The sequence below is a fragment of the Populus alba genome, chromosome 8, assembly GCF_005239225.2.
Source record: "Populus alba chromosome 8, ASM523922v2, whole genome shotgun sequence".
Lineage (NCBI taxonomy): Eukaryota > Viridiplantae > Streptophyta > Magnoliopsida > Malpighiales > Salicaceae > Populus > Populus alba.
In genome coordinates this window covers 8,945,833-8,962,850 of record NC_133291.1, presented here as the reverse complement: position 1 = coordinate 8,962,850, position 17,018 = coordinate 8,945,833, and the positions used below count along the sequence as shown (strand labels likewise).

Sequence of the window (17,018 nt, the reverse complement as noted above, 5' to 3'; positions counted from 1 at the left end):
ATGTGCATGTTCACGTAAATAAGCTGGTCAGAGTCAAGTCTGAGTTTTCAAGCATCCATGCTCGACTTGTTTAGTTTTAACAAGGTTTGAACTCTTTTTTTATTTTCTTTTTTATTGTGAATCTAGAATCTAAAGGCGAGCTTGCTTCATTTAGATTCTATCATGTTCGGGTTTGACTCGGATTCATCTCAAATTAATTCATTTAAATTATTAATCATAAATATGAAGTTTTAGTTTTCCAATCTGAAATTTCTAGATCTTGATCATAACAGTCAAATTTGATGGTGATTGGATTTAAAATTAATGCAAAGTATTTCATGTGGTGGTGTTATCATCGCTAATGTTAGCCAAAACATACTAAAGAACCCAATCACAGCTAACGCACTAGCGTGAAAATAAATAAATAAAAGAATACACGAGGTATCAGACAAAAAAAGAAGAAGAAGAAGATAAGGGGGTCATTAATAGCTTAATATAGCATAGTGAATGTCAACCTGAAAAAAAGGACAGGGTGGTTCCATTCAATCCACCAATAATTTAGATATGTTCATACCAATCCATGTCCAATAAAAAATAAATAATTAATTATCTAGCTATACTTTATATTTAGTCACTACCTCGAAATAAAAAAGATAATGAAGATGAAGATAAGGGGATAATCTTCATATACTTTATATCTTGAAATTGTAAAAATTTCTTAAAAATAATAATTTTATTTTGTGTCTATATTTTTAATCTTCAATTAAATAAGTTTATGTTTTCATTGTCTCAATTAAATAAGTTTATGTTTTCATTGTCTCTTCAATTAAATAATCTTAATACCCCCGAGATCTTATATTAGGATAATAAGAAAGTCATTGATCATGTCACGTAAAATTGATTTATATTATAATAACTTTTTTTCAATGCTTAGAAAGGATTTCAAATAAATTTCTCATGACTACGAGTGATAAACCTATTAAATTTGCTTCGTTGATTTATAAATAAAGTTTTTAAATTAAGCTCGAAATTGTTTTTTAAAATTTAATAAATGAAGGTTAACTAGTTTTTAAATCATGTTTAGTGCTTCAATTGAATTGGTTTTTCGTTAAGCTTTAAACTATTATTTTATTTATTTTAATATTTTTAAATGATTTTGATGTGTTTGTATTGAATAATAAATTTAAATTTTTTAAAAAATATTATTTTAATATATTTTAAAATAAAAAAAATTATATTCATCTAAAAAAACACCTGTAAATCAGTCTCCACAGCACATAAGTGATTCCACTTCCTTTTAGTCTTGATTGAGACGAGAGATAGAACAGAGTCAAACTTTCATGCTATTATAATAATTTGAGGGTTGACGCAATTATTAAAAGTATGCAGAACCTTTTTTTAGCCGTGAATACTATAAAACCGAGAACCGAGTTAGACTATATTATAATAATTTTTTAGATCTTGATAAATGAACTTGTGTTCGATTCTTTTAAGAGGATGAATTTAATTTTTGGGGGTAAGAAATGTTTTGAAGGATCACCGGCTGTTAAAAAAAAAAAAGAAAAAAAAAAAAGCGGAGTACTGCAGCGCGTCCGTGGTTAGATTCCCTGGAAACATAACCGTGAAAACGCCACCAAGGTAGGGGGCGGATTGTGGGCCTCTCGTGAAATTGGAATCCCAACACATGTAATAATCACATGGGAAGTGGGGCCCAGCACAAAGCTGCGTCCACGGTGATATCGAATGCCACTGCCACCTTGAAGCTGCTATGGATCTATTGTCAGTTCGCATTGTTTTTAGCACGGACTTTTATCATGTGGTCCCATTTAAAGATAGCAACGTTATTCTATTATAAAAAAAAACTCCACAGGATATCATCAGTCTTTCATCGTAGAATGCGAGGTAATTCTTTGTGAATTTGTATACTATAATTACTATTTTATTCTTATAAATACAGATTTTTTACCTTCCTTGAAGGGTAGAACTGTACTTTTCAGAGTACCCAGAGATGATTTGCAAATTAATTCGAGACAGTTTAGCTGTTTATATTTTTTTAACAGTTCATTTACAGTGATGTTTTAGAAGACAAAAATATATAAAAGGCTAAAAGAATTTTCGCGTGATTAGGGGTAGTAAATTAGTATTTTCATAAGTAAAACAATAGTGAAAAAGAAAAAATTGATGGGGTGTGCGCTGTGCGCTGTGTGCTGTGTGTTATATAACGACCAAATTTTCTCAACCGCTGTGTTGTCCAGAGCATGCATTGAAGGTTTCTCTCCTTAAAATTCGTGTCAGTTAAGCCAAAAATCAAGGTTATCTCCTAATTTATTTTGTCTTTCAATTATATATTTTTTATTATTATTCTTTATTTGTTATGGATTTTTTTAAATATATTTTTTAATTTTATTATTTTTCATTTGATTTTGTTTAGTTTATATATCTCATTCTTTTGATTATTGTAGTTTTATCCTTTTCCTAGTTTGTATTTATTTATTTTTTAATTTTATTTATTAACATTTTATTTCATTTCTCTATTTTTTTCATGTTTTATCCTTGTTCTATATCTGTTTATTTTTATCATTTTTCTTTTTTTTTTCAATATATCCCTCGGTATTTTATTTTATGTAATCTTGTTTCTTGTTCTTTTAATTATTATTTTTTTCCTATCATTTTCTTAATTTATTTTTTTCTTTCAACCTGTCCCTCAACATTTTATTTCATCTATTTTTTTATTCAATTTTAGTCCTCATTCTTCTAATTACTCATTTTTTAATATTTTTTATGTATTTTTTTTCAATTCTATCCCTCGGTATTTTATTTTATTTTGTTTTGTTTTTTTTATTTAATTTTGGTCATCATTCTCTTAATTGCTCTTTTTTTTATTGCTTTCTTAATCTGTTTTTTGTTTAAATATTGTCCCCTAGACTTGATAAAAAAACAAAAAATAAAATATTTTATTTTTCTTTTGCAAGATCATCCCAGTCTTATGACTAAGGTTACATTTTTTTTTTTTAGAGTTATCACACGTTGTAGGTTTATTAGGTTAGCCCTGAATGACTTAATAATTTTTTTCAATGTTTGATTTATTTATTTAATTTTGATAATTTTTTTCAAGTCATTTTAAAAAAATCTTATCTCAATCTCATGTTGTGGGTGGTGGATAAGTAGAGTAAACCTAGGGTTTTTTTTCCCGTGTTTTTTTTTTAATTTCATCATTTGAAATTAGTTTTGTTGGGCATTGAATTTTCTATTTTTTCTCTTTTCTTCTCTCGAGGTTACCCCAAGTCACGAGTTAATTAAATTAACTTAGGTTAATTTAGGTTATTATTTTCTTGATATCTTTTTTATATTATAAAAAAAATGAAAAAAAAAACTATTATAACACTGTAATTAAATTGTCCTACTTATAATCGTTTTGCTAGGATTTAGATTCTTTTTTTTCCCAGTCATTGTTATTCGATGCCCACAGAAGAGTTGTTATCATAATTTTACATACTAATTTTCTCTTTTACAGACATGTTGTACACGTAGGCTTTTAATACAATTTCACAGGAAATGTTTCACTGGTGATATTTGCTAAAAGGTTAAAAAGTTTCCTCTTTTTTTTTCAAAAAATAAAAAACAAAAAACACCACTGAGGGTATGTATGTATAAGTTGAATCTGATCATAATTTATTATTTATAAAACATATACATGGTTAGATTTGTTTTCATTTGAAATTCCAACCGACACACTGATTCAAATATTTCATGGATAATATATGCTCTGACAAAAATAAAAATCAGCCGCTTAGAGTTAAAAAAAAAATAATGTTTGGACAGGATATGGTAAGAATTTTCTATCTATTTTTTTTTTTTAAATAGTTTAGGAGTAGTTAGTGTGTTTATAATAACACTGGCGATTGATAATTTTTAATTAAAAATATATTAAAATATTATTTTTTATTTTATATTGGTATATTAAAATGATAAAAATACACACACACACGAAAATTAATACTCTTTTACATTAAAAAGAGAGAGAGTTAAAAATGCCGGCTAGACGATAAAAACAAACACTCCCTGGATCCCTTGATGTTGCCCTGTGAGGTTTTCAAAGGAAAACACAATAAGAAGGCTGTTGAGGGCTTCAATGCAGTCTAGCGCTTCTTTCTTTTTCATAGAATTTGAAATGTGACGATAAACGGGTCGGACGTTAACGGCGGGGCCGTTTGAGTCAAATGGTCTCCATTAGGTAGGGCAGCCCTCTGACATTTGAGTTTTGATCATCGAATGGGGACGTCTCTTCACGTGCCAAGCACGTTGTGGGATTTTTCAAAACGGGTCTACACTCTGCAAGCCCACGGGCAATGCATTCTTATCCGCATGGTGTTTTCTTGTAGGGTTGTCAATTCTGCTGCCATAGATTATTATTTTTTTTTATTGAAATCATAAATTACGATTCTAAAACATTTTGATGCTTTGTTTTGAAACATTACACTGTACACGTAAATAGCATAGTTTACAGTCTACAGCGACCAGACAGTCGTGAGACCGCAAATGACAAAGAAGAAGTGTTGCCTCTGCAGGGCATGGAGGTGGACTAGGGATAAAAATCTCACTACTAGACATATACTGCATCTGAATAGATTTCATTGTTAAATCCCATCTAGCTATGAAAATGGTCATCAATTTCTATAAAGTTTGCCTGTATTCATAGAGGTGTAGCAAACAAAGGGAAATTAGTGTTTGACTAAATTTGTAGCCTGGCCTGCGCCCGCAGGCTGGGCAGGTTTTTTTTTCCAATGTAAAAAAAAAAAAATTAAAACCTGAGCTATTAGTTCAATTAATAATTTAAATAACATGATAAAAAATTAAAACAATAATAAATAAATAAATCAGGAAAATATATATAAAAAATCACAGCCCTTTAAATATTTAAACTGAATTAAAAAAAACTGAATTTTTAATTAATTTAATGTTAAATAATAAAATAGTAATATATATATATATATATATATATATTTCAAATAAACAAATATAGCGATAACAAGAGTGGGAATAAAAATTCAAACAAAAAAATAGCAATAACAAGTAAATTCTCCTTCACCTTTAGTGTTTTTTAACTAGACGAGAGCTCATGCTATGCTACAAGACTACACTATTTTTCTTGATAAAATATTTATGTGCCGTAAGCATGTTTTAAATAAATAAAAGAAATTTAGTGACTCTAGTTATAGACCAAGCCAACCATATAAGCTAGTTATATTTGAATTAGATGGAAAAAAAATAGAGGTAGTGATAGAAAAAAGAGGAATAAAAAAAATCACTATAATTTATGAAAAAAAACCTTTATTTAAGAGCTAAAAAATGAAGTTATTTATTTTAATCAGTTAAAATAAAAGGATGAAACACGTTAAAAAAAAAGAGAGAAAAAAAAAAGTATAAAATCAATACGAGATAACATGATAAACATGTAATTTAGCATTAAAAAGTAAGTAAAATTTGATTAACTTGCCAAAATTATGTCCTAGGTCATGAGGTTGAGATAACCTGATAGAATTGATTGTAAAGGAACACAATAAATTTTTTTAAAAAAATGACAAATGACAATATTGAAAAAGAAATCAAGTAAAACAAATGTCAACCTCTATTAACTTTTCAAACTCATAACCTGGATCACCATATCAGAAACACTATACATGAAAAAAATATGAAGCTCAATTCCCATAAAATGAAATGCTGAATGATTAAATTAGAAAACAAATTACAAAAAAATGATTCATAAAAAAAATAGCAATTAAAAGAATAATGATTAAAGTAAAAAAAATGCAATGATAATTTTTTAATTTGAGTGTTAATTCAAAAAAAAAAGAAAGATAAAACTAAAAAAATGAAGATCAAATTAAAAAAAAAATATATACTTTATAAACTTGAATTAAAGTGTAAACATAAAAATAATCAAAGAAAAAAACATTTACTCTATAAACTAAGCCCAAAAAGTATGACCAATTTCAACAGCCGCCAGTAGATCTGAACAATTCAGTATTATTTAATTTATATTAAATGACCACAACAAAACATAAAATAACAAAAAATCCCTTAACCAAAGTCTATTAAGTTTCACTTAAATGGGCTTCAAGTTACATTACTATACATTCAAAAGTTAAAATATGCCCTCAACAAAATAACAAACAGCAAAAACACAACTTGAAAAGACAAAAAAAATCCTTAGTCAAAGCTATTTTTTTTTTACAATAAAGACATTTAAGTAATTTCACTTTACATTCAATATCAAAAATCCAAAAATACCCATGGAGACCAGTCATATATTCATCACTTTAAGTAGCTTTCCAGTGTTTTCATTGTTAATAAAATGAAAAGGGGCCTTTTCACTCCTACAAGTCAAGTCAACTGTTACTTGATTAATATACAAGACTGTAATTATATTATTAAAATTTACAGTGCTGTTGAATCTGAAACTACAGTAAAAAACCCGGTGAACATCACTCTTTCATTGTAGTTTATTTTGTCATCAGCAACCAATCGCAAAACTCCCATCGCTCCCCATGGACTCGAGGTTTTTCAATCACAACTTGCTTTCTTTGCTCTCTACAGTCCTTGACTATTTAAATATCAAGCTTGATGTACTTTCCACCAAGAATCGTCAAGAGGATTCGATTTTGAGAGCTGTACTTTTCCAGGTCAGGCCAACTATGAAACAGTCCCTGGTCTGTACATTTATTTGCACATCGGCCCCGGTCTATATATTCAATGCTAGAAAGGGGCATCCACGTTCAATTTACTTCTTCTCCATGCTTAACCACCACGGCCGAGCCTCGTAATTAATTTCTTTAAATAATAGAAAAAATTAACTAATTAAACATGACACGAGACTCGATGAACACATTCCAAGGGATTAAAACGAAGAGCGAAACATGCCAATTTTTTAGGTTATTGTGACTATATTCTGTGCAAAATATCTTTCACAATATAGTAGTTTAGATATGTAATTTATCTGGCACAGATTTAGTTTACAAGTTTTCTTAGTCATTTACTTGACACACAATATTATCGGTAGAGGTTTTTTCTCGTCAACTTAATTGTTTTAATTTTAATTTTGTAAAAATTTGTTGTGGTTCTACGGTAATTTAAATCGACATATATATATGAATGAATATTTCGAACCAAGTAAAAATTGAGAAAAAGTATGCAAGACTCGAGGGTTAGCTACGGCGGCTTTGTTATCCACTACATGGGGCTGCAGGCAGTGGCGGAGCCACAATGGAGATTAAGAGGGCAATTGCCCCCTTAATGGCTTCTATGCTTTATGCTTTATGTTTTATGGCTTAACAAAGAATTGTAATAATTTTGGTCCTTAGAAGATTTAGAAATAGATAAATGAAAGTTCTTTAATTAAAATTAAGAATAAAGTCATTATGAACTCAAAAGAGACATGAGTTAGTACATGTATTTCAAATTAATTTCTCTATATTAACACATGTTTATATAAAATATAATATCAAGTATTTATTAATAATAATTTGTCCCCTCGTTTAAAATTTTCTGGCTCCGCTACTGGCTGCAGGGCAATCAATTATCCCTTCTAGGTATGCAAGAACTCGAGCCAGGCATTGAGAATCTTTGATCCTTGATTTTTTCTCGAGAATATTGAGGCAACAGCTTTGAGGTCTGAAGTTAATACGTCTTGGTCTCTCGGACACAGCAATCATACAGCCCGAAATTGCCATGGTAATTGGCTCTGTGATGTGATATAATTGAAAAATAACATTTTTCTTTTTAGGATTTAACGTTTAATGTAATTCTGTCGTCAACAGGAAACGTTCCTTGGAAATGAAATGAACGGGGGAGATTGCCTTACACGCCACCGCAAATTGCGCAAGTTTATCGCATGTTTCCACATGAACTGTAAATCTAGTTTAATTTTACTGAGACCCTCTGTTGCACGCGTCTAATAACAAATTTCAAATTGCTCAGATGTTGTAAATTTAACCATGTAACTATTCTTTGCTAGTTTTTCTGTTGACCGATTAATCAATTTAAAATACTTATTGGAAATTTATTTTGATTAACATGATTGAAAGTGAAAGGAAAATTAATATTAGAAAACCCTTGATTTTCACAACTAAATAACAATTGATTTTTCTAAATTTAACTATTAATTTATGGTGATTAATCAAATATTAATAGGGGTGAGAATTAATTCTTCAATCTTTGAATATCCGAGGTTCACTGTAAAAAAAAAGAGTAAATAGAGTGTTCCTGACATGTATGTGTTTTTTCGCCATGTTTTGACGCACTTATCCTCAATTTATTTTCTAGTGTTTTTCTACTTCTTTTGATACTTTGACTTTTTTTCATAAGAATCTAAAGTTTAGATTTAACCTTGTTGAAAGATATTTAAATGTTATCTTATATAGTTCAAACATCTTATTTAAAAATAAATATAAATCAAATTGATATTATTAGAATCTCGTGAGACATGTTATAAACATACTCGATGCAAAAAATAAGGAACAATAAAGTTTAAAAAACAAGGGATTTATCATTATCAAAATAAAAAATCACATTAAAAGTGTTTCAACAAATAAATACCTTATCTATTTTAATTTGAAAATATATATCTTGATTACTGGTATATATGCCATGAATTAATAATAATTGCATAAATTAATAATAATTGTAAGTTTCTGTTCATACTCCATGTACATATTAGTGTTCAATTATTATACTTATATTAAAAGAATATTTACTATAAATTATTATTTTACATGTTTATAGATTTAAATTTAAATAAACTCTAATTTTGTTTTAAAAAAGCATTTTTATATTTAGGATGTAATCAATCAAACATCCCCACCTACTAGTATAATACATCTACAATCTTGAAATCCACTGTTGTACGATTAAAGAATCGCGAGTCGTGGATTGAATGACGCGGGATATTTTTTACTAACCTTTCCATCAACTGATCAACCGGTTCAAGTCACATGCTGTCTGTTTTTGATAATGGTAAACTGTTCATTCTTGAAAATGACATTTTATTCCTAATTATTGATCAATTGCCATGCCACGGTGAAAAACATTTCTCCAATTATCTCGATGACCTGAAATCCCGCGGCATCAATTTTTACGTGATATTCGGTGATCGATTTTATAAACTCGAAGGTCAGAGGTCTATCAGAGGCTTGCGAGGTTGAAATAGCTCAACTTTAACCTAATCTCATCTTGAAACACTCGTGTGTTAGCCAAATCATGCAATGACACAATGTCAGGGCCGAAAGTTCCAGTCGTGTTATGTTCATCGCAATCATGTCATTGATTAGTAAATCGGTGGTTTTTTTTTTATGGCAAAGAACATCCTCGATCCAGCTTTCGTACATTAGATTCAACTCTTCTTTAATCATTTCTTAAAAAAGCCCATCCACATCAAGTAATTAAAATATAATATAATATTTTTACTTTAATAATAAATAATTTATCTCAAATCCAATAACTTAAATTTTAAATAAAATGTTAAAATATAATGTATATTAATTTTTGATATGCCCCGTTAAATAAAAGTCATTTAAACTGGAAAATAATAATAGGTTCTTGCTATTTTATACTTATTTTTTATCAAATAAATAAAAATAATAATATTCAAATTCATGATTGCTTGATCATTAAATATCTGATATAATGTTAAAAAATCAATTCAAACTAAAAAACTTAAATTATTAGAATGAAATCCTGTAATATAATTTTTATAACATCCCTCTAACAATAATAAATAGAAATTCACAGCCTACTCTCTAATTCAGTGACTGTTGATTGTTGATCTATCAAAGGAATATATCAATCCTTTTTGTTTTTTCTAAATCCCCAAATATGAATTATTTGAAAAAAAAAGAGAACACCTAAAAGATCCCTCGTTCCTTCAACAAAACAACCTGATTTTGAAATACGATGGTCTAAGTTATTAAAAGCTTTCAAAAATCAAGGATTGAGCAAAGCAATTTACTCTTTTCAGCGAGAGACAGTACACGTGATTTTAGAGATTAGTGGGAACGAATTCAACACAATTCCCATGCAATTCAAAAGATCGCAGGATGAGATTGACAGTTAGTTGCTAAAGAAAAGGCAGCTCCAAAATTCTCTAGTCTTCGCATAGAATGGACTATAGCCATCACACACCATTCTGAAGCTGAATCCTATAGCTCAAGGCTCTCTCATCTTATAGAAGGGTTTATTTTTTATTTATTTTTGTGTTTTAGAAATATTTTTTTAAAAAATTATTATTATTTTATTTTTATTAACTTCAAATTAATATATTTTTAGTGTTTTTAAATAATTTTGATGTATTAATGTTAAAAATAATTTTTAAAAAAATAAAAAAAAAATTTAACAATTATTTTAACATAAGACATTATTTAAAAAATAACTACAACCATAATAACAAACAAACTAAAAGTAGGAGGCTAAGTTACTGTTTCACACCGTGGTATAATTGCGTTCTTGAAAAACAATGAATCTATATCGTGCTTTTTTGAATGGTTCTAATAGGGTTGTATTAAAAATGAATTTTAAAAATAAAAAATATTATTTTAATGTATTTTTAAATAAAAAAACATTTTCCCTCCCTAATTTACACCCACCACAGCCCCTACTTGCTGGCACAAAACTAAGTTCCTTGTAATAAACACAATGAATCACCGCTTGCATTAATGAAAGCCCACATATTTCGCCTTCCTACAACACGGCATTGATTTTCAGTGAACCTAGTAACTAAATTAAATACAGCATTGACTTAGATCCAGCTCTTAAACTTAAAAAATAAATGGTACCCTGAATAAAACTTCGTCACCCTTTCAGGAAAGAAGAAGAAGAAGAGCTTAAATTAAATTGTTGCTAATTTCCTTTTGTTTTTATTTTTGGAAAATAAGTTTCCCTTCTTCATATCTGTTTTGAGTAGTAGTTGTCGTCTTGATAGTTTCATGGGAGCTTGCGCCGCATCACGAGCGTTATTTTTACCTCCCTAATAATTTGTGTATTATTTAATAGTAAAAGAAATGTCCTTTTTTACCATGATCCTGAAGTGGTAGGTACCAAGCAAAAAAAAACCCCAATCCCCAATGCTCAGATTCCTCTACCCAGTCACACCCGTCTTTGGTTTTAGAGCACACCCCACCCCCACACCCAAAAATCTCACTCTCATCATACAAATTCCCTAGAAAGAAGAATGAAAAGAGAACACCCAAATCTCCACCCCCAACAAATCTCAGACCCAGCTTCTCTTGCTGCAGCTGGGTATTCTGCTTCCACTGCTACCAGTGCCATGGCACCTAATAACGGGAAAGCTAAGATATGGGCGGAAGGAGAGGGGCATCAAGCAGATGGGGGGGTGGATGAGCTTCTAGCTGTTCTGGGTTACAAAGTAAGATCGTCAGACATGGCTGAGGTTGCCCAAAAACTTGAACAACTTGAAGAAGTCATGGGTCACGCGCAAGAAGATGGTCTTTCCCACCTCGCATCTGATTCTGTCCATTACAATCCTTCCGATCTGTCTACCTGGCTTCAAAGCATGATTTCGGAGTTGAACCCAAATCTCAATTTCGACCCCTCTGCTGATTCTTTACTTGCTCCTGCTGAATCTTCCACCATCACTTCTATCGATTTCTCCGACCATAAACATCATCAGCAACAGAAGCTGTTCGAGGAATCATCATCATCGGATTATGATCTGAAAGTCATTCCAGGTAAGGCTGTCTTCTCTCAGACCCATATAGACTCTAGAGAATCTAAACGCTTAAAAACAGACCTATATCAGACATCCTCTTCGTCATCATTGTCTTCCGCTACTACCCTTGGCTCTTTTGGGATTTCGACCGAGTCGGCTCGTCCGGTAGTCCTAGTTGACTCGCAAGAAAACGGTATCCGTCTCGTCCATCTCTTAATGGCCTGTGCCGAAGCCGTTCAAGACAGTAACTTTACCCTGGCAGAAGCGCTCGTCAAACAAATCGGCTTTTTAGCTGTTTCTCAGGCCGGAGTCATGCGCAAGGTAGCCACCTACTTCGCCGAGGCATTAGCTCGGAGAATTTACAAATTATGCCCTCAAAACTCAACTGACCACTCTCTCTCGGAAATTCTTCAGATACACTTCTATGAGACCTGCCCTTATCTGAAATTCGCTCACTTCACGGCCAATCAAGCAATTCTTGAGGCCTTTGAAGGGAAAAAACGTGTTCATGTTATTGATTTTTCTATGAATCAAGGGATGCAGTGGCCTGCTTTGATGCAAGCTCTTGCTCTAAGGCCTGGTGGGCCGCCTGCTTTTCGGTTAACCGGTATTGGACCACCGGCTCATGATAACACGGACCACCTTCAAGAGGTGGGGTGGAAGTTGGCCCAGTTGGCGGAGACTATTCATGTGGAATTTGAGTATAGAGGTTTTGTTGCTAACAGTTTGGCTGATCTTGATGCTTCTATGCTTGAACTCAGACCCACCGAGTCAGTGGCTGTTAACTCGGTTTTTGAGTTGCATAAATTGTTGTCTAGGCCGGGTGCTATTGAGAAGGTGTTATCAGTCGTGAAACAAATGAAACCGGAAATTGTTACTGTCGTTGAGCAAGAAGCGAACCATAATGGCCCGATTTTCTTGGACCGGTTCACTGAGTCATTACATTATTACTCGACTCTGTTTGATTCGCTGGAGGGATCTGTGAGTACCCAAGATAAGATAATGTCAGAGGTGTACTTGGGGAAGCAGATTTGCAATGTTGTGGCATGCGAAGGGCCTGACCGAGTTGAGAGGCACGAGACCCTGACACAGTGGCGAACTCGGCTGGGTTCGGCTGGGTTTGCTCCGGTTCATCTCGGTTCCAACGCGTTTAAGCAAGCCAGCATGTTGTTGGCCCTGTTTGCTGGTGGAGATGGGTACAGAGTGGAGGAGAATAATGGGTGTTTGATGTTGGGTTGGCACACACGCCCGCTCATAGCCACCTCTGCTTGGCGGCTCAACCCCAACCAACCGGTAGTTGGTGCTGCTTAGAGAGTCAAAACACACTGAGTCTGCTCGTCCGAGTTAGGTCAACTCCTTTTCAAACCCCACGCAATCCAAACCCTAGTGCGGTTCTGTGTGATATGCTGAGCTGCTCCGGAGTTAAAAGTGAGACCCCATCACTTACCCCGCTTGTCTCTGGATCACCTTTTGTTAATTAGTAGCAGTATTCTTTTCTTTTCCTTTGTCATTTTTTTTTCTTAAAAAAAAATTTCGCCAGCTGTTCCCTTAGGTATTTTCATTTCAAGTCTTTTTTTCCTCTTGTTTTTTTGGGTGGAATCTTCTGCGTTTTTCAGGATGAATCAAAAGGTGTATTTATTGATATATATATATTGCCTTTAATAAAAGATTGGTAGAACTCTTCTGGAAGCAGGACCTGAACTGATCGTCATCATGTGGATCCACCTAAACGATAAAAACTATCCAGCTTTTCTTCATTTTTCACCCTTGTCATAGATTCCCCACATAGAGAGGCCAGTTAATTAAGGTATGAGAAAAGTGATGAAGACTGGCATTAATTTTCAAGTTGAACTACAGCTACTGCTTCCCTTTTTTTTTTTTTTTTTTTTGCAGAGGACTCCTGAGAATCTTCTTTTATGTCAGGAAAGCAGACTCGTATACACAAAAGCGTAAAAAGTCTCTCTTTTACTCCCACTTCTTTGTTGTGAATCTGCTCTTCAGCTTGTTGGAAAGGCTAACTTTTGGTCTGTTCTTTATTACCATCACATCCTTCCTCCAAACCTGCTCATACATCATGTTCTACCAAAATTACAACCTTTTCAGGAATGCTCTCGTGGTCGTGTGTGTGTGTTATCTTTAGTTAAAATTGTTAACTTCTGCAAATTGTTGATCCCAGCTCGTTTGAGATTGGGTTTTGTTGTTTAGTGTTGATGATAATCTTACAAATTGGATAGCCACTTCTTTAGACTCGAGTTTCATATGGGTCAAATCAAGAATGTCCACCCTCTTTTCCTCTCAACAAGAGGATCGACATGCCCACAGCTTTAGTGGATCCCAAATCATAAAAGACAGCTCGAACTTGCAGTTCATGTGATTACAAACCATTAAAATCTGAGAAATCTTCCTTTATAGGAAGCAAGTAAGAGTTAATGGAAAGCTGAACGCAGAAATCAAATATGCGGGGGTGACCCCTGATCCGTTCTTTTCTCTGGCAAAATAATGTGCCCTTTTATCTTATTTTTAACTACAGTGCCGCCCATGATTAAATTGGTCGGCGTACTGTGTCATAAAGTACCAGAAAAGGAACCATGCCCCTCCTCCTGCATGCTTTATCATGGAAAATTTAAAAACAAGCAAATCACCACCGGAGAGATTGCTCGGGATTTGTCAACACTGTAGGGGGGGCAATAATTTAGTGTACTCAGGCCAGTAGGTGTCTGTATGAATGGAAGGAAGGAAGCACCATGCCCATGTTACCCTCTACGGATTGGACCAACTTTACATTTAGGTACACTACAAGCGATGATATAGTGCTTGTTTATGGTATTTTCTGCGGTCTAAAACAACATTTATTAACCATGCAATTCCTTTAAAAAGCAACTTGCCAATTTGCCACCACGCGTTTGAGAATTCTCACTAGCTGATCCCAAATTCACTAATCTTCGGACATCACATCAAATCTCGTTTTCAAAAGCTCACAGTCCCTTTTTATTGCATTTTCTTTTAATTTCCGTTTTTACTTTTCTAAAATGTTTTTATTATTCTTTTTTAAAGAGAGAGAACAAGCATGACTTTAATTTCCCCCCATTTAATCATTACTTATCCATTCTATTTATAGAGGTCAGGAAAGTGGTCCGTCTTCTTTAGTCTTCGCATTGTTTACTCCACGAAACAATCAGGAAGCCAAGTCAAACTGAAATTGTGAGATATTTTTTTTATTATTATTGAAAAGCTAGACGGAACTCAAAAAAAAAAAAAAAAAAAAAACTAGTTGGCGTGCTTTAATTTTCTTCTTCCCAATTTTAGACACACTACAAAAAAACATTCTTGTGGATTTTAGAAATGGGTCAGTGTTTAAAAGAGTCAGAATCCCTCACTCGTGAGTTTGATACAGTTTAAGATGTCGGGTAGGCTTGTGACTGTGACATGAAGTCTTAAATAGTGTAAGCTTTGTGTGTGTGTGTGTGTGTGTGTGTGTGTGTGTGTGTGAACAGATATATATATATATATATATAAAATCCAGAACCTACTATGCAATATTTTTCACGTTTTGTTGATCACATCGGGTTAGAAAATCTGAAGGGACATATAAACACAGGAGCTTGCCAATTTACTCACCGTTACCCTTCTTAGCAGTCCTACTCTCTCAATCAGATGCTGTATCTATCAATTAAAGTTGTCTTTATTACAAATAATATTTTATAAAAAAATAATTTTTTTCTTGTTTAAATTTAAAATTATTATTATTGAATTTTTTAAAAAAATATATGTTCTTAAGATTGATACCAAGATAAGAAGAGTTTTACATAGCAAAACAAGAAACTCTAATTACAACACTCAATGAACTGGTTTAATTTTGTATAAAAGAAAGAACTAAATAACTTATATCTATATCATTGAGCGACAAATAACTAATATTTTACCATTATTTGTCTAGAAAGTATAGATTTTTACACACCATTTATTGATTGCTGCATTATTAACTATATCATCTCATAAATATACATGATTTTTCTATCAATTAAGAAATAATTCAAGTTAATCTTGCATGTTTGCATTGTAAAGCCTTTGAAAAGTCACTGACTGGCAGTAAAACAAATGGCAAAAAGTTGAAATTGTAACATAAGTTTCTATTTGTTTTTTAAAAAACTTATCTGTTTAATTATAAATGATCGAGTAGAATTTTACCTTCGGAATACAACTCTTGGAATCTTTATTTCCATCTACCCTCTCGAGCAACAAAATCTATTACTTACTGGGCCGTAAGAACCCATGCTATCAAAGTAATTGAGCATTTGTCGATTTCGAGCGAAAGAGCACTCGGCTACGCAAGTACAGAACAAGCCCAAATGTTACCACACACCGAATTAAAGATGGGCCAAGCAAAGACTAATGGCTGATTTTCAAACATCTCTCGTTCTCGTGTCAGGCTGTCAGCGTCTAAGTACTGATAAGGCTAAGAGACCCCTTGGTTCTGGGAAGTAAAAAATTGGTAAATTTTGGATGGCCGGAGCCATCGAAACAGCACTCGGTCATAACTCTCTTAAATTTTGATGGGCTCTTAAACTTTCGGTATCTGACACAGTGATCCATGGGTATTGAAAAGAAAAGAAATTAAATTTAACAAAAAGAATTTTTTGCGGGGGGGCTAGTTACACAATCACACAAAACAGTTTGCATGCATTCAATAAATTTGTAAGGAAATATAAATATATTTTAGCTCTCACAAAACAGGTGGCCGTGACAATTTCTAGATTGTTTTGGTTTTAGAATAAAAGAGCAAATTGAACTAAATGTCCCACTCTGTTTAAATGATTGTGACCAAGCAGACACTTGCTCTGAGTCTTGATACATCAAGTTAAGGAGATTGACTGTCACCACGTAATACAGGTCAGTTGTGTTCGGAAGTCGGAACCATCGGGGCTTGAAGAGTTGAGTTTGCTATGCCCCACCAGTTTATAACAGGAAGCAGCCTAGCCCTTACAACTATATGCAGACCTAACACCATTTTAAATTGCTGGTTGGGCTTGTTAAGGAATTAGTTAGGCCTCAGTTTGCTCCAAAACGGAAGAGACAGCACTTTTCTAGTGCCGTGAAGAACAAAAATGTGAATTGAATGACAGGAAACTATGCATCGGAAAACTACAGCAGTTTCCACAAACCTCATGTTATGATCGCTGGCAGAAGTCTTATCTACATACATCACCTTCCCTCTCCCTCAAAACCTTACTATCAGATACATACCTCTGAATGTGGACAAGGCCTTCTGTCAAAAAGACCCTTCCAGGCACTGACAGGATGAGGAAATATTCCTTCAGAA

The 17,018-nt window shown here is 32.7% G+C and overlaps 1 protein-coding gene across 1 annotated transcript; it reads left to right on the top strand.

Moving 5' to 3' along the window:
• The first annotated feature begins 11,055 nt into the window (after nucleotides 1–11,055).
• Nucleotides 11,056–13,346, top strand: LOC118061183 (DELLA protein GAIP-B). Its single transcript, XM_035074577.2, has one exon. It carries the CDS (start codon nucleotides 11,201–11,203, stop codon nucleotides 13,007–13,009), a length of 1,809 nt encoding a protein of 602 aa, XP_034930468.1. The 5' UTR covers nucleotides 11,056–11,200; the 3' UTR covers nucleotides 13,010–13,346.
• The last annotated feature ends 3,672 nt before the right edge of the window (nucleotides 13,347–17,018 follow it).